The sequence below is a fragment of the Penicillium rubens genome (genome assembly GCF_028828025.1).
Source record: "Penicillium rubens strain IBT 27055 chromosome Unknown utg000003l_segment0_segment0, whole genome shotgun sequence".
NCBI lineage: Eukaryota > Fungi > Ascomycota > Eurotiomycetes > Eurotiales > Aspergillaceae > Penicillium > Penicillium rubens.
Window position 1 is genome coordinate 6,531,057 of NW_026890601.1, and position 26,148 is coordinate 6,557,204.

Below are 26,148 nucleotides of genomic sequence, written 5' to 3' on the forward strand. Positions count from 1 at the left end.
CGAACACACCCTTTGTGTTTCAGACCCTGTTCGTGTGGCGTAAAAGGGCTATAAAGTGGAGAGAACAATATTATTACAATGTACAAAGTCCATATTTTGTTTTGTTAATACATCTCGACCGGCCTAGACTGTGTTCTTGTCTAGACACAATGATCTTCATGGCTTGGACCCTTCATAACGTCAATACCTGCATAGACATCTAGACTCTTGACTTTCCAAACCGCAACCTTAGAGCCTGGGTCCAAGTAGAAAGCAGTAACTCTGGAACATATACTGCGCCCCGATATCTCGTTCCTAAGAATCTGTGACGTGTACGGCCACACATGGCAAAAAGGAAATAGTAAAGAGGGTTTCTGATCCTTTTTTTTCTTCCTTTCAAATTCTCCGCGACCCGCATTCCGCGGCTTAGACTTGAAGATCGTCCACCTTGATTTCGCCGTTGCAACATATAAGCGGTGGCAAACCATGGGTTTACATATTAGGATTTATACCCCTACACCGTACTTTCTACACACCCTATCAGGTGGCTTGTGGATTAATTTCAAGCAGACTGGTAAAGGTGAAGGTCGAGGTACAATTCGGGCGTCTGGGCCTATCACTGTACGGATAAACATATACAGCATACGGAGTACACCCTAAAAAATTGCATAGGCCAAAGCATCTTGAATCATGAAGTCTAGGCCTGGGTGAGCACAGCCACACTGTTCCAGAGCTGCACAGCAGTTCATGCCGACATTTAGCGTTAGAGTGAGATGTACGGAGTAGGTATAGCGTCTTACCTTGAACTGGGGTCCGTCCACTAGACTGTCAGTGGAGATTTAAAAATAATGCATTTATTGATTCACATATAACATATACCTCGATTGTACCTTACTTGGATTGTTACTTAACAGCCACTGCCGAGCTGACGTATAATACTCAAGCGCCTGGTGGCATGCAGCCCGGGTAGGGAAGATCGGCAGGGCGGATGTAACGGGTTAAATGAAGCCTAGGTTTTATTGCTACCACCCCGACAGATGACCTTTGCCCGATACATGCCTAGGGCAGACCTAATGGGCCGGTGGGCTATTATTTCTAACCTGTATGCTATTGGTGGCTTCACGTACGAATTGACCCTCTATGTGACTTTTCCCCCTTCGCCGTTTCCTTTCCAGAGTAGAAGAGAGAAAGAGAATGGGAAGCTGTATCAGCTTCCAAGCTCCTGGTCTAGCGTGATGGTCAGCAGTATGCTGACCTCGAGATTTTCGATACGTTCTTAAATATCTACATATAGGATCTGGCAGTCCGATCGTAGATCCCCCGCCGTTTTCTTTTGAACAATATCGTCACCGCCGCTGCTCTGCCTCCATACCAAGCACCCTAAACCCCCAAACCAGGGCGAGCGCCTTCGCACCCGGGCTCCTTCGCAGGCAACGAAATGGTCAAGACCAGAACCCTTTGGTTTATAACGCTTGCGTTTCCCCCTTTGTGAGGAGTCTTTGAATCTACCCTCTTCAGACTCACAGCTCGTGTCTTCTACCTCTGCGAAAAATCCGCACCGGCAATCATTGAACTACTTTCTCTTACATTGCCATTAAGTAGCTTCCCTAGCTACTAGCTTTTTTCAATCCATTTTATTCCCTCCTTGTGTTCACCCTGCTTCCAAGCCAATTGCTTAATCGCCAAAATGAGCTCCAATAAGTAAGCTGGCTAGTTTGATAGCATATACCGTCAATACCTGCACACCCCCAATTCCCTCAATTCTCAACCCAGTCATCATTGATGTTATTGAACAAAAAGATTCGATTGTATGCCTTCTGATATTATCTGCTAACCTTGGCTTTCTTCCAGAGGCTCGTCGTCCGACTTCCTCACAGCTAAAACCCACGGCACCACTAGCAAAGGAACCACTTCCTTCAGCCAAAATGTCGTATCGCAGCCGTCTGTGTTCGCCTCTAATCCCGAATCGCAGAAGGGAAGCTCATATATGCTCGCGGCGTGGGCTGGGGCACCCGTCTCGTCGGAGCCGTGGTCATCGACCAAAGCCGCCTACTTCCCCACACGTTAGGGTTTGACCATCGGTGTTAGGATTGGATTCTGGGTTTTGCAACAGCGTATTGTATGTACAAGGGTTTCCGGGGGAGTTCGGTGGCGACCGAGATCGGAGCTTGGTTTCATGTTTGGGGTATATCTTAGAAGGGAAAGACTTGCCCAGGTGGACTACGGAGTACTTAACGGTTTGGGGGAGTGGGGTTCTGGGGCTTGATGATCATCCAGTTATCACTCTTGTTGATTTTCTTTCCTCCTGTTTGTTTTTATTCTCTTTTATTCTCCTTTTGCTTTTTATTCTTCCCTTCTTACGGAAATTTCTTATACCTACTACACTATCTCCATAGTTAGCCCTGGGGCATTTCCCTGGTGGGGCTTACCTACTTAGGTATTCAACTGCCGCCGCTTTTAGGTATGAGGCTCAGAGTCAGGCTTAGTAATTCTCAGTAGTCCAGCCCTGGAGGCTCAGACGAGGTCACTACCTCCAGGGCTAGGTAAGCTGCTTAGTCCCACTAAGCGTTGAGCGCTTACCTAGGTAAAGTGTGCTCAGACATTGTGACTAGCCGCCCACCGATTATTTGAAGGTTGGGTAGAGACATCTACTAAGCACTTAGTCTACTCTTAGTTAACTAGTTAACCTATACGTAACTAAAGGAACACTGGCCCCACCTATGCTGTCTATACCTCATCTCGTTGACAACCCTACAGGTAACTTGTGTGATGTGTTACTAGCTAGATCGATCCGTCTGCTCTGCCAGACTGCCATCGTGCTTTCGACTCTTCAAATAAAGATCTCTATATATGTGGTAGGATCGGATGACAGACGATAGATAAGTCGGAAAGAAAGACGTAGTATTCCTAAGGAGCGACAAGTCTTCTCTAACCCTTGTACAGATATAGCTTAGGAATAATATTCCAAGCATCATGAAGCACTACGAGAAACACTGTGGCAAGCGATTCCCATAGATTACAAGCCAGAAAAGGTTTAGCACGGTGCTCCCTGAACCGCAACACCCCAACCTTTCTCATGCATCAGTCGTCCTTTGACTCCGGAGTCGTTTCCACAGCTGTCTAGCACTGCCTGTGTGGCATCCGCCAAGACTCCCCAATTCTGCAGTGTGTGATCCTTGCCGTCCTATGACATAGTTAATAACCCACTCTCGTTTATATGTGGAGTAGACGATGTTTCCGGTGATACTCACATCGGCGCAAAGATAGATGCCCGAGCCCCAGGAGCAGCTAACCCGGTTGCACTTATTAGCTTCAGCAGTAGGCTGACCGCTAAGCCCGCGGATGTAGGAAATCCCAGATTCAATTGCACCCTTATCAGCATAGTCGTGGTCCACGTTGCACATAATTTTGGCGCCGAGTGCCTATCAATGAGCTGTATTAGTATCCTTCTGGTGGAACATCGTTTGTGCAACGAGACATCTTTACCTGGGTAGAAAGGGCACCAAGGATGAACAAAGTTGACTGCCACTTCATAGTTGCGGAATATTGGTTTGGATGCTTGTGTATTTAATTATGTTTCTTGCGGGAATGGTTGATGATGGAATCGTAATATCGATTCTCATGCCTCCTATTTATGCTTCTCTGCTTAACAACTTCAGGTCTGCTCTCAAGTCAGGCATGCCACGATATTCTCAGGTCAGGCGTGCCATAACGCTCAGGTCAGGCGTACAGCCGTTCAATTAAGGTAAACACTGCATCAAGAACTGCATAACTCAGGCCTGCTCGGAACACATACGCTTTTTACTGTACCGAGAAGATGAAAGCATGCGAAGGCTGTCTTGGCAGGGGCTTGCCAGGGACTTGGTGGGTGACTGCAAGGCGTGGTTAGGCTTATATCTTCATGAGGTTAGGACGATATCTCTCCCAGACCGGTTTGGGGACCTTCTATCCTATTTTGGAAGGGAAGACGCGTCCTCGCAAGGACCAGGGAAATACATGTTCTGCCGATTCGTCTATGTCGCCCATTTCGGCCGTGTCAGCCAAATTTTCTCTACACGAATCTAAGCAATTCCACACCGGTTCCGTTCGATATGCCACTTCCTCTCCCATTGGGTTGGCAATCCAAGCATATCAAACCAATGAGATACACTCGGAATTCGAGAATAGCAATACTGAAGCCAGAGTAGATTGGCTTAGTAAGGATGGTGGCAGGGTATCAATTTACACTCCAAGAAATGTTGCGTGGATTAGGTTTTGCATGGGGCTCTTCTCACGATTGATTGGTTGCAAGTTGTTGCTATTCCTGACAACTATAGACATCATTTTCCGACACTGTTGTAATGATATATCCATTCACACTGGTATATTAACCCTTAAGGCTCCATAACGCTTTTCCCAGGGATCGGGAGTATGGCAAGAATGGGAGTATGCGTTATTCCTTGAGCTCATAGCATGTTTTTCATTGAAGACGTTTAGAAGTAGATGGTGGGGGAAGGTGGGGGCAATAGGAAATGCACTGGCCCCGCTGGTGAGGGTCGTGTAGCTAACCACTACCCGCCACGACGCTGGAATAAGCTGCAGACTTTGATTATATCCAATTATGGACCTTCCCACCATCAGCTCATGCAGGATTGCCGATCGTACCTTCTGGTAAGGGACGGCCATTGAAGGACGAGCATGGTAGTGCATGGTGGCTACGAGATAACCTAACTAGATTTGGGGATTAGCCCATTTGAAGCAATGAGGACGGCCAAAGCGACTTGGCGGCGACTGAGATGTGATATCAGATGACGTGGTACTTTGCTTGCCAAGTTCAGCTCACCTCCTTGGGGGGCCTTAAAAGATCTTTGGAGACGCGAGGTCTTGGACCTTTAGATATCTTCAACCTATATTCAACTCCATCCCGGCTGTTCCCCTTTGAAGGTATATTCAAGTTCTATAATCTCTCTGAATCGCTACACTATGTCTCGCGAAAACGTCGAATTCCAAACGGCCGACCATGTCACCTTGCGAGGTTGGTTTTTCCGGCCGTCAATGGAGCCACTCGAGACAAAGCTGCCTTGCCTGGTTATGTCTCATGGGTTCTCAGCCTTGAAAGAAATGGGACTTGACGCGTTTGCGGAATACTTTGCTCTAAATCTGCCCATCAGCTGTCTAGTATATGACAACCGAGGATTTGGTGATAGTGACACGAAGGAAGGCCAGCCTCGGCAGGAGGTTCTTCCCAGCCAACAGATCAGCGATATATCAGACGCCATCACCTATGCGCAGTCTAGAGCCGATGTTGACCCTAATCGCATTGGTATCTGGGGAAGTTCTTACAGCGGTGGACATGTGCTGTATGTTGGAGCAGTTGACCGGCGTGTCAAGGTGGTGCTCTCCCATGTTCCTTTCACCGATGGGTGGGAGACCTTGAGTCGTCTCTTGCCGTCTGACGCAATAGATGGAGTAAACAAAGCATTTCAAGAAGGTATGGAAGTCCTTTAGGTGAGCTCACATGCACGATTCCCTGATGTTTCATCAGACTGATTGGCCCGGGCTGCAGGGAAGCCTGCTGGGATGATAGCAGTGGTCGAAAAAGACCCCCTGAAACCATCTACACTTCCTACACCAGATAGCTATCAGTTCTTTAGTGAGTGGGAAGCCAAGTCGAACTGGAAAAACGAGATCACGCTGAAAAGGTAAATTCCATTTCCCACTATAGCTGATCTAAGTAGAACGACCCTAATACTGATATCCGATCAGTCTCGAGGCTGCTCGTGGGTACAATCCCACTGCACATATTCACCACATCTCACCAACCCCGCTGTTGATGACAGTGGCGGAGAACGATGTCGTGGCTCCGACTGATATTGCTCTGGACGCATATTCTCGGGCGGGAGAACCAAAGAAACTGCGGATGTTCCCGGGTGGTCATTTTGATGGTTATGCCGGTGAAGGCTTTGAACGCAACGCGTCAGTCCACGCAGAATTTCTGAAAGAGCATTTGGTTGGATAACTTCCGTTTACCAAGAATTCCTGGAATGGTATCAATGGGAATTAGCGGTCAGATGGACATTCATGAGCCCAAGCGAGTCAGACCGCTCAGAGGCATGCTCAACTCTACTTATTGAACAAAAAGCGGCAAGGTCTGAGCACCAAAACGGAAAGGATGAGTCAAGTACGGAGTAGTTTGCAGAATAATCAAGTATGTTGTACCGATTTGAGGAGTGGGGCTTTGGGTACTTGTTAAATTTCCGCCCTGCCTGCTTTCCTTCGCTTTTCTTTTCCTCTTACAGGCACATGGGCGGGAGATTAACGATTACCGTACTATACAAATTACAAATATTACAATCGGGGGTTTTTTTTCTTCCTCTTTTTTCCCTCCCCGGATCTAGGCAAGGCAATTGTAAGTCGGGCATTGCACGAGTTGTTACAGGGTAATATGTTACCAGGCCAGAAACGAGACATGCTCTATATATCTTGGTCGAAATTCCCAGTGAGTCAGCAAAGGAAGTCGAAGTGTCGTTCAACCTTGCATTCAGTTTTAGATGAGCCATGGTACGTCCGTAGATTGAGGCTCTCGGATTGTCCCGTTCCCCACTTGATCCAAACGATCCAGTAACTTTATATTGTGTTGCCACGGAGTACTCCGTCCACAGCTACTGCAATCAAAACATTTCCCTCTTTCATTTTCAAAGTTGTTTTCTTCTCCCTCTTCACCCCGCTGTATGCCTAATTGTTTGTACCCAAACGACGGGCCTGATTTCTTAATATCTACCTCGTCTACGCGGCTCCATCTTTACTAAGTCTTAGGACAACCCGTGGACGTCCAAAAGATTAATGATAAAAATTAACATATAGTAAGGGGCAGGGTAATACTTGGTGGCGAGTGATACTTGGTGGCGAGTATTACCAGCAACTGTATGGAGTATTATTTGTGGGGTTCCTGGGTAAAGGACAAAAAGTACAGTCAGTCAGGTATGTTTGTCGTCCAAGCATAAGACGAGTTGATTGGCATAGGAACGTAAGGAACAAGGGGAGATTGGGCTTGCCGTTGGAAACAGTAAAAAGCTGAATTTGAGGTTAACGAGAATCCTGTTTAAGTTTTAGCCATTCATATGTCTAGAGGGGCGGTGGTTGATTTATCCTGCACACCCCTGCAATAGTAGGTAGTCCTGATGATGCAGGTTCTAGGTTTACTTTCCCAATCACCTGGTCCTAAACTTTCTTCTCCCAGTTCTCCCTAAAGAGCTCTAAGCCCCAAGGATTTTGCTTCACCTCCAGGGGTGTCGGGCGATGGGATTCCAGTCTTTTCATTCACTACATCTCGCCTTCCCAAGCCCCCTACTACTTTCCCCGCTCTTGCCATCCCAACAAAATATTCTCTTTCCGCATTAAGAAATTTGCCTCAAGTTCCCTCGAATGCTATGGATGTCATTTGTCTGCGCGGGTAGGTTGCCCAGCGGTTGTTCCGACAATGCTAAAGTCCGTGCGTCGTGGGGTCCATCGGATTGAAATGATATCTCTGCATGAACCTTTGGATTCGAGCGTGATTGGCGGGTACCTTTGACCGTTATTTATAATCTCGATTATTGTTTCCAACCATCCTATTTCGTTGCATTTATTGGCTGATTCGTGTCCCTTCGACGACAACAGAGCCCAAACATCTGAGTTCCTCGAGGCCAAATGAAGACTGCCGGGGCATTAACCATTTAGCTGGAAATATCATAACTTTCTGCTTCTAATTCCGAAGAACTGATAACGGGTGAGATCAAGGTTAATTCGGAGATTTTGACTCCGACTGGATTTCACACTTCCAATTGCCGCTCGTTGGTCAGTAGATAGGGTCGATCTGTCTGCATGATCGGTATTGCCCTCACGGAATACTTTTTTTATTGTCTCCAACGGCCATTTCAATCCCATTGAATCCTGTTTCTCTTGGCGTTTATTCCATCTTTCTCTATCCACTGTAATGTGATCGCTTAACCATATTGGGTACCCACGTCACGGTCTTGCCCGAAACCCCACTCCAGATTCCGTCAAAATAGATTTGCCGATGATCTGCACTAACCAAAGCTACACGTGAGGAGGCTGCTAATATGTAAGATGATGAAAAAGTCCCTCATATATTATTTTCCAAGCACTGCCTCAACCCTCCCCGGCGAAGTTCCAAAGTATGGAAGAATACAAGAGTCATATAACTCTCAATACATGTATACCCTAAGAGCAATATTTCTTTTTCTCCAGCAACTGGGACTGACTAAAAGATCCGGTCTTAGACATTCAAGAATCCAACCGTTTTACGCATATTCCTTTGAATTGCCGGAGTCAAGAGTATACAAGCTGTCATTGGTGGCCTTAGAACTAGGGTGCCCAGTCCGCACAAGGCAACAAGGCGATCGCCTTACTCTACTCCGTACGGAGTACTGCTCCCTCCATTGCTTCCAAGGTTGGGCCGAATCACTTGAAATCTTTTAGTAATCCCTTCCACTTGGAGACCGTGATCCCACGCGTTTCAAGTCTTCCACTCCTGGCAACGGTTCCTTGATCCGACACTCGTTTCGACCAATCTCCCTCTCTCCCCTTTTTGGGGGTTATTTTATTTCGTTTTATTTTTAAATTTTTAGATTTTATTTTGCCCGGGCGTTGAGGAGACACATTTCTGTACTTAAAACAGTTTCCTCTTTTCCCTCGACAAAACTTACCTTTCTGTTCAACTTCGAGGGCCGTTTTCTTTGCCCTGATATCATTTACGTCCTCAAGAAGACTTGTTCACAATGAATTCTAATTTCAATTTCAATAATGAGGAGGTCAATGAGACAATGCAGTGGCCTGGGCCTCCTGGCTCCTTTACCTCATCCGAAGGATTTACTGGGACAGACAATGATCGAGTGGGTGCCCATCCAGAGACCACAGCTTCAAGGTACTAATATTTGACCAGAGCTATGGATATTATAATACGAGGACTTCCTCATCGGCAGACTTAACAAGCTTAACGAGTTCGGAGGCCTACCCACAAGAGTCCGGATGGATGAACATCGATCCTTTCAGTCAAGTGCGAGAAGCTCCACAACGATATGACAGTGATCTGGATGGTATTGATCCAAGATATCACTTGGAGGACGAAAACAATATCCCCCAAAGCCTAGCGGAAGATCTAGGAAGTTCAACTATCACTCAACGACCAGCAGATGATCCAAGTGAGAGTACTGTCCTTCCCTTGGGAGGGTTGGATCGGACCACAATCGGAATACCAAATCCCGCACATTTTTCTCTGCAACCTCCAACCCAGCCTTCGTATGAAGGTATCGTGGACCAGGTGGTTAACACCTATAGAGCTCTCATGTCTGATCAGACATGTAGTCCTCATCAAATTTCCCAAGGGCTGCAAAACCTTGAAACGATCAAGTACTTCTTTCATACAAAGCTCCCGGCATCTCCTATTTCAATTGCGTCTTCAGAACCAGATACACGAGATAAACCGTTGTTCCGATGTTGGCAATGTGATCCTCAGAAAAAGAAAGCAACCTTTCCAAGTTTTGGTGCCTTCAAGAGACATTTGACTATGCATGGTATACTCGACTGCGAGTGGCGCTGTACGTACTGCGATGTGACCCTCCACCGGCGGGATAGGATGCGTAACCACCTCATTCACGTCCACAACAAATTCAATCTGCTCCCGGCTGATGTGGAGGCAACTCGAGTGAGGTATCCCCCTCCAACCAACTGCCCCATCCCAATTTGCCTCGACAGGACACCTTCTTGGGCTGTCTATTTCGAGCACATCAAGAGCCACTGTCTCATATCCCCTGTTTCGGGGAATGCATCTACCAATGGCGATCGTTCTGATCACAGTGGAAATGGTGGCGGAAACGGCAATAGGCACGTTCATGGCTCTTCTTCGGCCGGACCCAGCAATTCGAACAGAGGATCGCAATCTAGCCAATCAAGTAACCAGAGTGGGGGTACTCCTTACCCTAGCACGATCTTCGGAGGCTTCAGCAACAGGGGCAATGTGTGTGCTGGTCCCGTCTCGCACTCTACCTCTGACGATCAGCTCAACACCAGCCGTCGTCAAAGCGCCACTGAAGCCATTGAACAAATTTCAATCGACGACTTACTTCGATCACCTCATGGGCCCAGAGCATCTCACCTTCCCAGAGGAGTCAGTGGACAACCTAATAACCTCCTGCCCCCACAGGACCCCCGATTGTCACGGAGCAATCATTCGAGCAAGCGTAAGCGCCAGGACAAACAGAAAGAGCCAACAGACGAGCAAGCCCCTAGTTCGAACAAATGCAGACGATGTAATCACGACATGGCTAGATGTGGCCACTGCCAATCTGTTGATAGTTGCCACAAATGTGGTGACTTGCCTAGGAGTGGTATCCAAGTCGGGGCTTCCACAACAATGCCTGCGCAAGCCCTCCCAGATGCATCTTCTGCCTTCATCAACTTAGACGAGTCTTACCTTAACTCTGAAGCGTTGGCGAACCTTGTAACACCCCAGAACATGCCCACTCAACTGCCTCATTATAATCCCAACGAGATTATGCACTCCTTCGACCCGCAATCATTTGGCGATATGACCAACACATTCATGGACGAATTCCCAAATGATCCTTTCATCAGGGTAGCAATGGATGTTGTCAGCCACCCACCTCTGAGAGATCTCGGCGACAAGATCCAAGGGTCGCCTGTATTTGAGAGTGATGCCAAGTTACTTCGCACCATTGGACTTGGAACATTGATTGACCCGCTCTCCACCAAAAGACAACTCATACAACCACAAGCGAAAGCCTCTAGTGGTCCGGCTCCAGGATCATACGCAGATCTCAGAAACAATGGATCTTCATCCATTCTAGAAGCTCCCCAGCCGGTATCTCGTTGCCAATGCCCATGTGTAACCGTCCCAGCTGTCGACTACGAAGCCCACGCAAGCCTCCAATTATCGCCCGACGAACGTGTCGAGATGGCATTTAAGATGACGCCGGCACGTGAATCCAGTCATCCCCTCCGCACCCGCGTGCGAGTCTTCGTGAAACTTTTCAGTCTCCGCGCGTCGGCAGCAAGGTCAAACACCGAGAAGCAGAGGACTCGTTCTTTCTCGTCTGAAACTACCGACGAGGATGCTGAGTCTGAAACCGATTCAGACCAAGAGCTCACACCCACGTCGCCTTCCAGTTCCGAAATCACTCCACTCCTCCACTGGACCGAAGACGTGCAAGACTGGTCATTCAGCTTTGACATCAAGTGGGCTCTAACGAAACTAGCCCAGTGGACCAGCGGCATAGATGCCGATACGTGCCGGAAACTACTTCTCTCTGATCCTGGCCATATACTGGACTTGATGTCTATGTATATTGTGTACAAGTTCAAGATTTCTTGGCTTTTGATGGGTCGTAATGGGCTCAGTGTGTTTTTGAGCATCTAAAGGCACCCTGTTACCCCTACTTATACCCCATATCTCTGCTCTCATGTTTGATACCCTCTAAGACCTTGCAAGGTTACTTATATTCCTGTTCTTTTTACTATTGTTGAACTACATTTTACATAAAACCCTCCTGTACAAGTCTGTATACTAAATGTGCACATTTGGGGATCCAACTCCCAGGAGATACATAATGTTGTCATGCGTTTATGGGAGGCATACTACTTACATGACATTTCACGAATCACAAGATTGGACCCGGAATGAAAACATGATTCATGCGCTGTAAAGTTCTTCCCAGTCTCAGTTTTAGACAACAGCCACTATACCGTTTTTCAAGGGTCAGTCTGCGCCTTACCCAGTGCAGCGCTTAACTATAATTTGCCTTACCTGCACTGCCCCAGTCAGGTGTCTATTATGCAGTCTGCCTTGCGCAATATTCAAAAAGGACAAGCTGTCCATATGACCTGGGGTGTACTCTGCTCCTATTCGGTAGGAGATATTAGCTTGAAGCTGATCACGTATTCCATGCATGGATATTGCATCGCATACCCTCGCATGTACTCTGTAGCTTGAGCACAGACGTTACTAGCCACCTGCAGAAATATCAATCGTTCTATATACCACTTCTCATCACCAATCGTGATTTGAGAAGTGGTATAACATATTATATCTTACATCGTCCACACCATCTCCTCTATACCCCTGCCCCCAGTATGCCTCTACCCGACTGGCTAATTACATGGGTGTACAGAGCACATACATACATGTACTCCGTACTTATAAGATGGGAAAAAGGAATGAAAAAAAAGATGTCCTAATACACCGTAGAAAAAAGAGAGAAAAAAAGAGCAAAACATTAAGCAGAGCCAGAACTATAGCAAGATGATTTCGTGATAAACGATGTCAATCTTGCTAAGTTCGGCGTTATCGTTGCAGCCATTCCCATCAACCATTCCCCCTTCGCATGAAAAGCAAAAAGAGCAAAAAGAGCAGAAAAAAAGCAAAAGAAAAGCAAAGAAAGCAAAGAAAAAAGCAGAAAAAAGCAGAAAAAACGCAAAAAAAAAACGCAAAAAAATGCAACCATAAAAGAATATCGGAAAAGAAAAAGGAGTAAAAACGACCTCTCCCCGATCTGAAGAAACATCACCACGCACTGGACCTTAATGATCCGTAGCAAGAGGCTTTGGGGAAACCACAAGCCAAATGACTCATTATTCCCTCAGCAACATGCGGGTGTTCTTCGTCTTATCGTGTCTCTTAGTCTTGACGGCTTCGCTTCGCGCCGTGAGGGTTCCAGGAACCTCCGTCGGAGCCGCTGCCGCTGCCGCTGGCCTGATTCTGATTGTTGGGGTTGTTGGGGTTGTTTGGGTTGTTAGGGTTGTAGTAGCCCTGGTTGAATCCCGGGTTGGGGCCCTGGAAACCTTGTTGTCCTAGAAGATAGTCAGCATCGAACGGAAAGAATGGCCAGGATCTATATCAGAATCGTTTACCTTGCATTGGCATGTTGCCTCCCATGCCACCTGCCATACCGCCGCCCATCATAGGATTCATACCAGCCATCGGGTTCATGCCCATGCCACCCATGGGGGGAGTCATAGCAGGCATACCCATCATGTTCGGACCACCACCCATGCCTACACCACGACCGCCGCGCATGTTACCACGCATACCACCACCCATCATGTTGCCGCGATTGTTAAAACCGTAGTTTGGCATGCCACCCATCGGAGCACCCTGGAAGCCACCCATCATGGGGTTGGGGCCGCCACCTTGGAATCCGCCCATGGGGTTGAAGTTGTTGCGGTTGTTAAAGTTGTTCATGTGACCCATACCGCGGTTGAATCCGCTGCCACGGCCGCGGAATCCGCCACCAGCGTTGTTCATGCCGTAGTTGCCACCAGTGGGGTGGGCAGCACCGCCGCCGCGACCGCCAGCATTGCGCATCGGAGCATCCTTAGGGAGAGTTCGGAACGGGTTTTGGTGGGGGGTGGTGTATTGCACGGTGTGTCTGCGCGCGGGAGTATCATTTCTTTCAATGTGGTGCCTAGTTGCGGTCGCAGCCCGCGCTGTGGTAAACTCAACGAATGCTTGACTGTCAATGTTTAATATGTTAGTACCAATGCTCATATAATTTTTATTTTCATTTGCGACCGAGTAAAGAAGGTTCTTACCCCTTGCTCTTGCCGTTCACTTTATGCTCGCTGAAGGTCACATCCTTGAGCTGGTCCTCGACACCAGCCTGGTTCGCCAAGCCTCGAATGTCGTCCTCGGTGATCCACCAGGATAGATCCGAGATTAGCAGTGCAGTTGTAGCATCTGGGTCCACGGACTGGTCCTCGAATTCCTTGCGCTTGACTCCCTGCGGGGGTGCAGGCAGACCGTGGTTGGATGGCTGCTGAGGCGCCGATGGAGCTCCATTGTTGTTCACTTGCTGGCCCTGGGTGGAAGTAGGGTTCTCCTGGTTGGCATCGTTGGATGGTCCGGTGCTGGGCTGAGGCTGATTCTCGGGGGCATCCAGAACAAGCTCGGAATCATCCTGCTTGAACTCTCCGGGCTCGTTGGCATTGTAGGTGCCGTCGCCGTAGATGTCAATATCGAAGTTGTCATCGTCGGTAGCCATTGCGAACTAAATTAGTATCCTCTTCAGGGGTTTGGACCTCAAAGAAATGATTGAAATTGCCTGAGTATCTGATGGTTTGATAGTACAGGCCCTTCTGCTTCTGAGCAACTCAAGAAAAGTGCATGTCTGCATGTATACAAGCCACCAATTAGCATAGAGAAAACGAAAATGTCATAAGACAAGAAACCGCAGTCAGAGTAGGGATAGCAAGCTTCGGTTATTAGCTCCCAACAGCCGTTGGAGTCATGACCGTGAAGCGGACGGAAGATTGGCCAAGCCCACGAAGGGTAACATAGGTAGGACAGACAGGAGAACAGTTGAAGCCAGACAATACGTACAATCCGAAGCGGAGAAAGCGCTTCCGGTAGAAACAAGACTGAGAGCGACTTTGCAGATGCGGTGTACAGAGAAGAGGAACCTTGTTCCGTGGGATGACCGGATACAGAGTAAAACGAGGGGAAGAGAGGAAGAAGTCCGCCACAGACAGGCAAAGGAGAGTCGCGAATGGGAAAAGCTGGTGAGAGAGAGGAGTCAAATGAAGGAAGGCAGTGAAGGAAAGCGGAGCTTCTTAGGGAACCAATGCGACGCCGAGAAACGCGAAATCTTCCACAGGCTGTTTGGTATTCGCCGGTTTGTACGTTGTATATGGGCACAGGCACAACGATAACTAAGCGCGGCGATGAGCGACGGCGAGATGAGGTCGCGGTTGGCGAACGGGCCAGACCTGCACTGGAACAAATATTCTCCAGTTCCCCGGGCCGCAGAGGCCAATTGGTCATTCCCGGAGACACCACCTGTTCTTCTTCATTTGTCGCAGCTTGTTCTTTTTCATCATTTATCTTTTTCATATTCCTTGATTTTTGCCATCATGTCTGAAACCCTCCAAGAGCTTGCCGATATCCCTAAGGACTTCGTCCGGGAGGGCTCCCAATTTGTTCGCCGCTGCACCAAGCGTATGTTGATGTCGATCGCCAGTCATTTCGCAATGCCTCTGAAACGCTGACTTTATTTTTTAACAATAGCCGACAAGCGTGAATTCATCAAGATTAGCCAAGCTGTTGGCATGGGCTTCCTTGTCATGGTATGTGGCATTGTGGTAACCCTAGATCGTGGTTTCGAGGCGGAGTAGCTGACATCGCCAACAGGGAGCCATTGGCTACTTCGTTAAGCTGAGTATGTGTTCTAAAACGCGGGCTTGAGTCTGCACATGTTGACTTCATGTATCAATGTACTAATCTGTTTGCTGCAGTTCATATTCCTGTCAACCAAGTGCTGGTCGGTGGCGCTTAAAGGAGGCTCCCAGGAGACGCTCAGATCCATCTGTCGAGTTGATGGAGATGGAGAAAGTTAGTTGTTTATTGGGAAAACCTGCGGATGATGAAGTGATGGGGAAAGATAAGAAGCCGTATCGCAACATACTGGATGACATGTGAACCCATCAATGGCCACCGCTCTGCCTACGCACTATGACTACCCCGCAGGCCTTCCCAAACAAGCCTGGGCTTCGAGCTTTCCCACTGGGAAGCAGCAATTTCCTTCCGTGTTTTGAATTTCCGTGGTGATCACCACTTGGCGCTTTTATCGGCGAGCGATAGGAGGCAGAGCGTGATCGCTATCTATGAGATACCACCCTTTTTTTTCGCATGTATCATTAGGGGTCCTTGTTTTACTTAATCCATGCATTTGAAGCATTCCATACCCATCTATAAGTCCTTGACATTGGGCTTCTGAGCCGCCTGGAATCATCTACAGCGATCGGCTAGACGAAATGACGTATTGCATTCGTCAAAGAGAGATGTAGCTATTCCAATCGAGTACATACATGTATTGTGCAAAGATACAGCAAAAAAGGACACGCAAGATGAGCAGAATCAAAAGCCAGCTTTCAATGCTTTTGTCGAACTGAAAAGACGAATCATCCTCGACTTACCATATTGCGTCCTCTGCTTCCTCGTCACCAACCCATCGACGAACAGGCCGACTGCGCAATGGACGCCGGGGTCGACCATGCGGTGCACTCTCGCGGTATTGGTCAAACTCAGGAATGTGTCGTAGTCTGTCGTCGTAACTCTTCCCAGCTGGTGGATCCCCTTCGTCTTTAGCAGCACCGGCATTCCAAGAATGCACTGTACAAGTGCCAGTAGACAAGCCCCAGCCATTCCAAGAAGTTGCTGAATACAGGATTAGCAACGCCCATTAAAGTCCAATGTTCCGGGGGATAGATCCTACCTGCTAGTACTGGCGCATTGGGGTGCCAGCTTGCATCGCGAACGCAAGTCCTCCACAGCATCTCCCCACTCATCTCATAGGCTGTAGCATAGGCATCTGGATCACGCGGTCGTGAGTTGAATGTCGCTTGGCCAACGTCAATGGTGCCAGCTAGTGTGGCATCCAGGTTGTACACATAAACCTTGCCGTCTTCACTCCCACTGTAAACATAACGTGAATTGGTGCTTCCAGGTGGCGAGAAGTGGCAGCGAATCAATGTTTTCAGGACTCGATGGCCCCGATATGTAACAACGGAGCAGTCATTCTTGGCATTTCTGCGGTACTGGTCTGGATATTGCTCGAAGCGGTAATCGAAGCCGGTTGAGTAGTCGAATGGGTCGATGTTTTCGATATCGGCAGATGTCATCATCTTCCGTAGATCCCAAAGCTTCATTGTTTGGTCTTTGCTATTTGACAAGACGTATCGGCCGTCGCCCTTGCTGTCAACATACGTTAGTCCTTCGGTGTGGCCCATAAAGGCACCGGCTTCACGCCCATCGCCCATTGACCGCCTGTCCCAAACCCTAATTGTCGTGTCATCCGATCCGGAGTACAGGATGTGCGGGGATGATGTGTCGCCGTAACACACAGCATTGACATGATGTTGGTGCCGTTCTCGTAGATTCAAAACAGGCTGTCGTGTTTCTAAATCATAAACGATAACCGAGTCTTCTGATGTGCCGGCGACCACCTCACGTCCATCCCCAGAGAATCGAAGAGACCAAATCTAGTAAAAAATGCACCCAGTTAATCATTGAAATGCCAATTAATGCATCACTTCACTTACCCCGAAGTGTGAACTACCCCAGCTCCGCCTTCTCCTTTGTCCCGGTGGAGTTGATAGATCTAAAACAGTGGGATCCGAATTGTCCTCTGGGTCCGTGCTAGCCATATATGCCTGACTTCGTATTGAACTGTAAACGAGAAAGCGATTGTCGGGGCTCAGAGTCGCATCGGTGATAGTCCACTGGCCGAACGGATAATCGACGGTTTTGTAGTACTTCCAATCGTACGGATTGGATGTGTCGTACATCCGAACCTTGAAGTCTTGTGCGCAACAGAAAAAGAAATTCCCATCATCTGAGAACTGGCCTGAATAACTTCGCGTATCATAGTGAATGATCTTGTCTGCAATCGAACTTGGAATGAGGCCCTAGTAGGCGCAAAACGTATGGGTTAGTCCTGCTCGCTATTGTAATCTCCGTGTCATCTATACACATCGCTTACCTGGGAGATAGATTGACCGGCTCTTTTTCGCACTCCATCAGTATCAATGCCTAGTTCTCGCCACATAAGACTTGTCGCCAGAAACTTCTTCCGCTGCCTGAGCCGGTCGCCGTAGAATTGGTCAGTTCCGAAATGACCTTCGCTCATCAACTTCTTGCCCTCCGGGTTAGGCACTGGTGGCAGTTTAAGGGTTTCTGTGGATCGTCTGGCTCGGAGGCGATTTCGGAATATGGGCATGAAATCTTCGTCGCTTAACTCATCGTCTTCATCTTCCAGCGTCTCCTGCTCTTCTTCCATGGCGGTTGGCCAACCATTGGCTTGGAGGATATGTTGTAAACCACTTGATGCAAGCAACTCGAATAATCGGGAAGCCGGCACTGTAAGATGTGAGCAATTGCACTAGTACGCAACGAAAATTCCGAGCGCTGCCTACCGCGCGTGTGCCCCTCATTTAGATCGTCTGTGTCCTCACTCTCTGAATCGTCCGCAGTAAGTTCGATTTGGATATTTCCGATGTTGATGTGCGTATTTTCTATCACAACAAAGCGGTTAGTCCATTTTCATACTACTGTGAGGGCCAGGTGTTAGTCCTACCACTTGCAACCCCCGAGCCCATTTGCTGATCTTCATTGGGTATGTCGTCCTCCCATGCGCCATCGTGCTCGGAGGGCTCCAACGCGGGGTGATAGTCCGTATCCAGCTCGTCGTTTTCTAGCCATTCATGGGCAGGATGCCAGATCCCTTCTGAGCCCCTTGAAGATTCAGTCCCATCATCAGGTGTCCTTGAGCTCATATTTTGTATTGTTGTAGTGGAGATGAGGAGAGATCCATGGATGCTTATCGTACATAGATAAGTCCCGACCTCGGTCACGGGCTGGTTTTGGGTTATGTCATTCATCGGCTTATCTCCGAGGCTTAACTCCGATACCGCCATTTGCTCGAACATGCCATGACAACCACTATATCTCGGGGCCTGGAATATCTGAGCGTGTAGTGGTCTTTTGGCCTAATGTGTAACTCGCCAGTCCAGGGGCAGGCTGTAACAGAACATCTTTTAAGCACCCTGTATTTTTAGAATGCAACATCTAGGTCATGAAGATACATCGTTGGCACACTAACTATATTTAATAAGCATCTCTAGGATACCTACCTAGGTAGGTATGAAGCTGGGGCATTGATCTATCTGCAGTAAGCTTTTTATTTATGAATCGGCCTCCAGCTGTGTCACACCCACTTGGTGTTACCCGCTCCAGCCCTGTGGCTTTGGTGTGACGGAATTGCATTATTTCCATAAGGTGTAGAACTCAATTGACCTTTCAAGAACCAAGATGAGCGCATTATATGCTGGAAAACAGAAGCCTGCAGTAAACGAATCTCTGGCTTTTGAATATGTATGTTCTACAGAAACCATATCTATGTCGGGAAGCGAAATCATGCCAAACCCTTTCGATAGGTATCGGTTTAGGCTCCCCATTGCAATGGATTGTAGTCCTTCCCGATGGGTAATAAAGAGACAACTAACAAATTGTATAGTTGACTTAGCTGCTGATTTTATTTTTGTTTAGTTCATTTTGACTTAACTGTAGCGTAGACAACTATCATTGAGTAGAAATTGATAAGGATGCTGCTATTAAGTGTCACACATAATTAGGGCAATTTGGTAACTCCAGGGCTACATTTACCTAGATATCATTTACATTACCTTCTTTGGCAGCCCAATACTTCAGCACGCAGTTTAATATCAAACCCCCTCATGAACCCCAGCAAGGACCAAAAGTAAACTCACTACAAGTTCTCTACTCAACCTGGACTCAAGATCGAGTACAAAGTCCGTCCACACACTTGTTTCCGTAGCAGCAGTTCTCATCTGCCAGACATGGGCCATTATCCTCCTTGCAGTTCGGCCAGTCTGGGTCAGTCGATCGACATTTAGTGGCCGCACAGTATGTGGAGCAGCAGATTTGGCCCGAACCGCCGGACTCACAATCCGCTAATAGTTGTCAGAATTAGATTCCATAAATGTGTGGTTCAATACTTGCCGTAAACTCCTAGACACGTTGGTGTAGGTACACAGGTCGTGATGGTAGTTGCAGTTGGAGTTGTGAAAGTAGCGGTGGTGCAGATCTCAGTTCCAACGCAGGCATCAGCATCGCCGCACCCAGCTGCGACTATAAGACGTGGAGAGATTAATGTTGGTTTCATGAGTAGAGACGATATTAGAATGGTTACATACTGCTTAGGGCAAGGTGAGTAGAGAACAGAATCAAATGGTTGGAAAGACGCATGATAATTGTTTGAGCCTTGGCTAGTGGTGAACTTTACACAAGAGTGTCTGACTTCTGTTGAATAGCGGACTTCGAGAAGATGAATTAGAAGTTTATATATTCTCCAACCTTTCTCCACTGATACGAACAAGTTAACCGTTATACGGAAAAGATCGCCCATTAACACAATATCCAGGTCATTCTGACACAATCGTCGCTGTTGCTCGTATTCAAGCCCTAAAGAACCAAAGCTCCTATTGAAGATCAAGTCGCTTTAAGACAAAAACGTGCATTTTGGCAGTTGAATTTTCTTCCAATCTCCAATCTGCTGTGTGTGGTGGGACTAAACAACCGTGGTTGAAACTTTGCATTGCCACGAAGATACGAGGATTTTATATGAAGAGACTTGGCATGGAAACAATATTACAGCTGTTTTAGGCTAGATGAATATAATTATAACCGCTATATCCCTTAGAAATTGGGTCTTGGACGACATAGGGCTATGACATCACGAGCATGTTCCCGGATGGTGCATGCAGGAGGTATTCATGATTCATGGAAGTGATTCTTCGCACGGCCAATAATTAACCAGAGAGTCAGTCTGGTAGGATGAAGAGAACATTGTCTCTTATCATTTATCATTGGGGTTACTATTATCGTCATTGCTGGCCTTTTATCGCATTTTGCAATACCTAGAAGATCTTTCGGATGTCTACATTAATGTATGCACATACCCAGGCTATAATTGGGATGATTGACGTCATCGTAGACAACGCATAGGAAAGAGACGAATTTGGTATATTAGATGAAGGTGGTACTTTGATATCTGCGTCCCTGTGAAAGAAAGATATATATAGCAAGCTGGCTACTCCGATGACTGTGCGATGACTCTGAATACGAACCTTGCGTCCTGGCCCGTGCAACCGACCTGTGAATTCACAAATAGACCCTAACCCCCACTTCATCTTCGTAGTGCTTTAAGAACTTCTCATTTTGTGAAGCAAAGATGGCTACCAAGACATTAATGGCTTCGTGCCAATGCAAGAATGTCCAGTTCACTGTCGCCGTTCCAACCGAATGTTTTCCCTTGAACATACACTTATGTCACTGTAGCATATGTCGTTACACCCACGGCGCACCATGCAGCTTTCACGCACCACTACCAGTTGGTGTGGAGCCTCAATTTATTGCACCATCAAGTCTCAACAAACTGACTAGTTATCAACACCCAGCATCAACAGCGACGGGCTATTTCTGCAGCACTTGTGGCTGCCAGATTGGAGGAGCTGATGGTCAATGGGTAATCACTCCCGCAATCTTCGATGCCAATAGAGAGGATGAGGGCATTTGGAAGTTCAACGCCCATATGCTTCCGACCTCTGCACCGGATGGAGGACTAGCAGCTGTGTTTTCGCTCATTGACGGACATCGAATGGAGATCGAAAATCTAGGTCTGTCTCCGCAGGCTATAGCCGGGAGCGATTCTCAGCCACCTGATCCCGAAAGCAAAGAGCTCCTAGCGCAGTGTCATTGCGGTGGAGTCTCTTTCACTATTGCCCGCCCTAGCGAGGAATTCATCGCAAGTCCTCGAAGTAAAGGATGGATTTCACCCTTGGACAAGAGCAAGTGGCTTGCATCTATGGATCTCTGTGACGACTGTCGATTGGTTACTGGCACACATGTTATTAGTTGGATGTTTGTATCGATTGACCATATCACGCCGCGTCTCCCCAAGGACTTATTGATCGGGTCAGCGAAGGGCTATCGCTCCTCGAAAGATGTACTCCGGGTATTCTGCGGCACTTGTGGTGCAACTGTCTTTTACCATTGCGACGGGCGACCGGAGATTGTAGATGTGGCGATGGGAATTCTACGCGCGCCTGAAGGCGCTATGGCTGAGAACTGGAGCGTGTGGAGAGCTGGCCGGGCATCATTTCCCGAGAACGGAATGCGATATCACGCCGGATTTAGTCGTGCGCTGATCGAGGGGATGCAGCGATGGGGGGCTGAACGGGGGCATCCTCAAGATTTTGAAATAGCATAGTATTTCTAGCCTTCTGGTGGACAATAGATATTCTATCAATATTCTTGTGCTCGCTCAATGTGCTTAGCTTTTGTGGTCAGACTGACTAGTCAGTAAGATGTGGATAGCATGAGAGGTCTTCATAGGAAGACCTATCGGACTTTACTTATTTAGGATAAGGGATTCTTTTGGTTCTAGCTAAAATATCTTGGGAGATGAGGCCCCGTAGATGTGGATCATTAGACTAGAAAACTTGGATTAAATGGTTTTGATGTCGAGGTCGCTGGAGCTGAAGCCATATTTCTAGGTGAGATAGTCCTTTATTAGACAAAAGGATCAAAAAAGGGCACCAAACGACTGGTCCACTGGTGTATACATCCGTGGATATATGCGACATCAGAAAACGGCTGTCAGATAAGCCAAAATGGCGGATCAATGATTTCCCCGGTCCCCACTGATAGAGATGCTTCTCCAACTTCCGAGCTCGGGTTCCTTAGGATCTGCTCTCTGGTGTTCAGTTCCAGGGAATTAGAGAGAGACAAGCTGTCTAATCGAATAACACTCCCAATTTGGGCATTTGAAATATAAAAGCCCACTCGCCTTCCCCTCAACTTTCCATCCGCATCACCCCAACCCCACCAAGATGCAGTCCGTCCCAGAATCGCGACAGCAATCCTTCGAGGAGATCTACGGACCACCGGAGAACTTCCTCGAGATAGAAGTGAGTTGCTTGATGCAGAATTCCCAATACCCACACCTGAATCAACCGCCTACCCCAATACCCCACAGTCTCGTGCCATATCTCTCCCCTAATCAGCCCCCATACCCCACTCAAGATCGCATCACCACCCATCGGACATCAAGAACGAACACACCAGACTAACAAGTGACTGCAACAGGTCCGCAACCCCCAGACCCACGGCACATCTCGCAACATGTACACGTCGTACGAGATTGTGTGCCGGACCAACATCCCCGCCTTCAAATTGAAACACTCCGTCGTGCGCCGCCGGTACTCCGATTTCGAGTATTTCCGCGATATCCTGGAGCGCGAGAGCACGCGCGTCACTATACCCCCGCTCCCCGGGAAGGTTTTCACCAACCGGTTCAGCGACGACGTCATCGAGCATCGCCGCGAGGGTCTGCAGCGCTTCCTGCAGATCGTCGCTGGACACCCTCTTCTGCAGACGGGGAGTAAGGTGCTTGCTAGTTTCATACAAGGTGGGTTTGTTCTAGTCATTTGTGCAGATTACTGTTCAATGTATGCTAATGCTCATTTCGCAGATCCTAACTGGGACCGCAATGCATGGTAGATGGCTAGTGCCTTTACCATTAATTCATTCACGAGAAGCATGCCTCATTTCTCAGGATTGGATGGGCCTTGCATTTGGCCTCTCTGGATTTCCTTTCTCGCCTCATCTCCAGTTTCCCCTCTTCTTCGGCTCCCTCACTCTTATGTCCTTTCCACGACAGATATCTTTCGCGATTGAAAATGGGTACCCGCAGTGTATGCTATGTGACGATCATTGCTTGAATTTTTTTATGCTCGTTTGATATCCGAATCCACCGCTTCTTTATTCTCAATCAGATGCAGATACAGCACTATTTGTTGTCTTAATTGGACAGGCGCTTTTTCCTAGTTTTTCTTTTGCCTTCCCAGCAATCTATCATCATTGTTTCATTTTGATCTCACCTTTCGTGGTGCTATCATCCTCCATAGTGGGAATACCAGACTTGTTGTATATCCTTCTCCTTGGTATCAATCTAATTGTCAATGACATTGAACTGCGAACGAAAACTTATATGGGATACAAACTGCAGCAGAAACCATCGTGTACTGCGGGATATAGATCAACAATGGAAACAGGAAACAGGCCAGAGAACAATGAAAGATGGTATAACAATGCTCCACAGAGCATCGAACATCAGAAGCCGAGTAAGAAAGAGAATAAAGTGAGAATGACAATGAAATGAGAAGGCAAAAATATTAACAAGTGAAATGTGAAAATCTATGACATGCGTTGGCAACATGGTACGTCCAACTAGGTCAATTCATCCCATATCATAGGAGCGAGGGTATTATCTTCCCACGGTGTCTCTACCGCAGAAGAAGCACCAGTCCCAGGGCCATCATCCAAAGAGAAAGAAAGCGCACCTGCAGCTGCAGCGGGAGGAAGATACATCGAATGCTCCAAAAAGCCCTGCGGAGGCGGAGGCAACAGCGCAGGATCAATCTGGGCGGGATTGGACTGGGAGGGAGTAGCAGCGTGACGACTCCTCGACACCGAGGTGCGAGGAGTGGTAGCCGGAGTCTGAGTCGGAGTCATGGCATAAGCCTTGCTCGGAGATTGTTCGGTGCCAGCATGGGGACGGGGGGTCGACGTGCCTACAGCGGACTCTTGGGCCTGGTTTTGGCTGGTAAGGGCTTTTCCGCTCACAGAACCGCCGTCGCGATAGGCGTGTGGGAACTTGGTTCTGAAGCGGTCGCGGAGGTCTGTCGCTTTGCGGTGACTTAGGTTCAAGCGTGAATCTTGCTGGATTAGGGTCCATTGAAAGCCGTGGACTGCGTAGCCTTTAAGTAGGGCTTCGTCCTCGGCGGCTGTGAAGGGTCGCCGAGAGCGACGTTTGGTTCTTGAGACATGTGGTTCGGGGATTCCGAGAGATGCGAGCGTTGTGCGGGACTTGCTTGAGAGAGCGGGTGTGCTGTTTCCTGATGAGGGCGACTGTGATTGGGCAGTAGTACTACCCCTGGGATCTGTGTCGGGTGCGGTACTCGAGATCAATGGTTCTTGAGGATTGCAAGCCGGGCTTCCTGCTCCAAAGTTTGGTTCGAAGTTGGAGGGTATTAGATGGGAGAGGTGGAGTTTGCTGGGTGATTCATCAGAGCCCTCTGCTTTGGCTTTGAGTAGGCTGTTAGCGAGAGTGTCATGTAGTTGTTTTGCAGCCAAGTCGGGATCGGATGCGCTGTGGTAATATTAGCGATTCCGATTAAACGACTCCAGAGATTCGCATTACTCACCTGTATGCCCATGGACATAAGACTCGGAATCTTCAGCATAGCGCCGCTTTAGCATAAGACCATACAGTTTGGCGAAGAACCGAGCATACCTGTCTTTCAAATTTGAGGCAGTTCGCTGATTGAACTTCAATTCCGGTTGAGCAAGAATAGCAGTCCAGTTGCCAATGCCGCATTTAATCACGCCCCGAAGTAGATTAGTCGTCTCTTCTTCGGACCACTTTCTCAGGTTTTTACGGGACCGGCCACGGGTTTTAGGAGACATTGGCGCATCTGCTGCAGGAGGGAGTGGCGATTCCTTACTATCCTTGAGCTTTTCTGCTTCACGAACGGCCAGGGCAATCTCATCTGGATCCACTGGGTTAGTGCTTTGAACATTTTCAGCATTATCATTTTGGTCGTGGTCTCCATCCGCATTGAGAGACGTTCTGAGGATGTCCTCAAGTCTAGTATCTCGTCTTTCCGCAGGCTGGCCATCTGATATCGCGGCATGAGCCGAAACTGACGTCCCAGAGTCAGCAGCAGCATCGCCTCGGGAGGGCTTATTCAATAGCTGGGAGATATTAGACCCAGCCTCGATCGGTGGAAGAAGTGCAGCATTGGGCGGGGGCTCATTCAATCCATTTAAAATAGCAAATGGCCCAAATGGAGGAGGCCGCTGCTCCTTCTGGGCCTGGGGGATAGGTAACTGTAGATGCTCGCTGAATGAATCAGGCTGGGGGTCTCGACGTCGACGCTTGCGGGGCCCTTGGAGGGCATCATCATCGAAAGATGACGAGAACGGAAACTTTTCCAGGGCACGAAGATTCACAAAAGCAGGAAGTATCGGCCTTGGGGGACGCTCCACATTTGACTGAGAGTCTGCCGAGAGTTCGGTTTTCCTGATGCGAGCAGCGTTCAGGAATTCCGTAACTGTCGGCAGGCCTTCCTTTGCATTTGCCTGGATCTTTCCGCTATTGCTGCTTGAATTGGAAATATTATTCGAGTCCCTTGCTCCACTGGCATTAGGTTCTAGGGGCGATGGGACGCTTAGGGTTCGTGATGATACTGGTTCTCGTAGAGGGGCGATACGGAGAGAGAGTTGAGGCAGTTCGCGGAGTAGTGATTCGTCAAGAGGCCGTAAGGCACTCGAAGATTCCATTTCGGCCAGCTATCACAGGTTTCATACCATCCTGTGTGTCCCTGACATATTCCGTCCATGACTTTGCGGGTCAGAGCATGAAGCTCTGATAAGACCATGGCGATAACAGGTCCGGGCGGTGACGGGTGCCAATAAAGCGGGCCCTTGGAGGTATCTACGTCAGCTGGCATTCTATCGAGATCCCCTGGCAATTC

The 26,148-nt window shown here is 48.2% G+C and overlaps 11 protein-coding genes across 11 annotated transcripts; 6 read left to right on the top strand and 5 right to left on the bottom strand.

Annotated features, from left to right (window-relative positions):
- Positions 1–1,666: 1,666 nt before the first annotated feature.
- N7525_008721 (uncharacterized protein) lies at positions 1,667–2,047 on the top strand (the record flags this gene model as incomplete). Its single annotated transcript, XM_061214469.1, has 2 exons — positions 1,667–1,680; positions 1,831–2,047. The coding sequence occupies 2 exons, from the start codon at positions 1,667–1,669 to the stop codon at positions 2,045–2,047; spliced, it is 231 nt and encodes a 76-aa protein (XP_061068900.1).
- A 966-nt stretch (positions 2,048–3,013) lies between these two features.
- N7525_008722 (uncharacterized protein) lies at positions 3,014–3,513 on the bottom strand (the record flags this gene model as incomplete). Its single annotated transcript, XM_002562785.1, has 3 exons — positions 3,014–3,163; positions 3,231–3,401; positions 3,466–3,513. The coding sequence occupies 3 exons, from the start codon at positions 3,511–3,513 to the stop codon at positions 3,014–3,016; spliced, it is 369 nt and encodes a 122-aa protein (XP_002562831.1).
- A 1,428-nt stretch (positions 3,514–4,941) lies between these two features.
- N7525_008723 (alpha/beta hydrolase) lies at positions 4,942–5,977 on the top strand (the record flags this gene model as incomplete). Its single annotated transcript, XM_061214470.1, has 3 exons — positions 4,942–5,449; positions 5,525–5,660; positions 5,725–5,977. 3 exons carry the CDS (start codon positions 4,942–4,944, stop codon positions 5,975–5,977), a joined length of 897 nt encoding a protein of 298 aa, XP_061068901.1.
- Positions 5,978–8,738: 2,761 nt separating this feature from the next.
- On the top strand, positions 8,739–11,395 carry N7525_008724 (putative C2H2 zinc finger domain protein; the record flags this gene model as incomplete). The annotated part of the gene is made up of 2 exons (XM_061214471.1): positions 8,739–8,852; positions 8,903–11,395. The coding sequence occupies 2 exons, from the start codon at positions 8,739–8,741 to the stop codon at positions 11,393–11,395; spliced, it is 2,607 nt and encodes an 868-aa protein (XP_061068902.1).
- Positions 11,396–12,652: 1,257 nt separating this feature from the next.
- N7525_008725 (uncharacterized protein) lies at positions 12,653–14,015 on the bottom strand (the record flags this gene model as incomplete). Its single annotated transcript, XM_002562788.1, has 3 exons — positions 12,653–12,825; positions 12,886–13,487; positions 13,567–14,015. 3 exons carry the CDS (start codon positions 14,013–14,015, stop codon positions 12,653–12,655), a joined length of 1,224 nt encoding a protein of 407 aa, XP_002562834.1.
- Positions 14,016–14,883: 868 nt separating this feature from the next.
- Positions 14,884–15,305, top strand: N7525_008726 (translocon subunit SSS1; the record flags this gene model as incomplete). Its single annotated transcript, XM_002562789.1, has 4 exons — positions 14,884–14,968; positions 15,038–15,096; positions 15,161–15,188; positions 15,265–15,305. 4 exons carry the CDS (start codon positions 14,884–14,886, stop codon positions 15,303–15,305), a joined length of 213 nt encoding a protein of 70 aa, XP_002562835.1.
- Positions 15,306–15,941: 636 nt separating this feature from the next.
- N7525_008727 (WD40 repeat domain-containing protein) lies at positions 15,942–18,303 on the bottom strand (the record flags this gene model as incomplete). The annotated part of the gene is made up of 6 exons (XM_061214472.1): positions 15,942–16,186; positions 16,245–17,010; positions 17,071–17,436; positions 17,511–17,887; positions 17,944–18,042; positions 18,105–18,303. The coding sequence occupies 6 exons, from the start codon at positions 18,301–18,303 to the stop codon at positions 15,942–15,944; spliced, it is 2,052 nt and encodes a 683-aa protein (XP_061068903.1).
- Positions 18,304–19,538: 1,235 nt separating this feature from the next.
- On the bottom strand, positions 19,539–19,795 carry N7525_008728 (uncharacterized protein; the record flags this gene model as incomplete). The annotated part of the gene is made up of 2 exons (XM_002562791.2): positions 19,539–19,678; positions 19,744–19,795. 2 exons carry the CDS (start codon positions 19,793–19,795, stop codon positions 19,539–19,541), a joined length of 192 nt encoding a protein of 63 aa, XP_002562837.2.
- Positions 19,796–20,914: 1,119 nt separating this feature from the next.
- On the top strand, positions 20,915–21,818 carry N7525_008729 (GFA family protein; the record flags this gene model as incomplete). The annotated part of the gene is made up of 2 exons (XM_061214473.1): positions 20,915–20,939; positions 21,007–21,818. The coding sequence occupies 2 exons, from the start codon at positions 20,915–20,917 to the stop codon at positions 21,816–21,818; spliced, it is 837 nt and encodes a 278-aa protein (XP_061068904.1).
- A 622-nt stretch (positions 21,819–22,440) lies between these two features.
- N7525_008730 (sorting nexin-3) lies at positions 22,441–23,110 on the top strand (the record flags this gene model as incomplete). Its single annotated transcript, XM_002562793.1, has 3 exons — positions 22,441–22,518; positions 22,697–23,018; positions 23,082–23,110. 3 exons carry the CDS (start codon positions 22,441–22,443, stop codon positions 23,108–23,110), a joined length of 429 nt encoding a protein of 142 aa, XP_002562839.1.
- Positions 23,111–23,839: 729 nt separating this feature from the next.
- On the bottom strand, positions 23,840–25,954 carry N7525_008731 (telomere repeat binding factor family protein; the record flags this gene model as incomplete). The annotated part of the gene is made up of 2 exons (XM_061214474.1): positions 23,840–24,761; positions 24,906–25,954. 2 exons carry the CDS (start codon positions 25,952–25,954, stop codon positions 23,840–23,842), a joined length of 1,971 nt encoding a protein of 656 aa, XP_061068905.1.
- Positions 25,955–26,148: the final 194 nt, after the last annotated feature.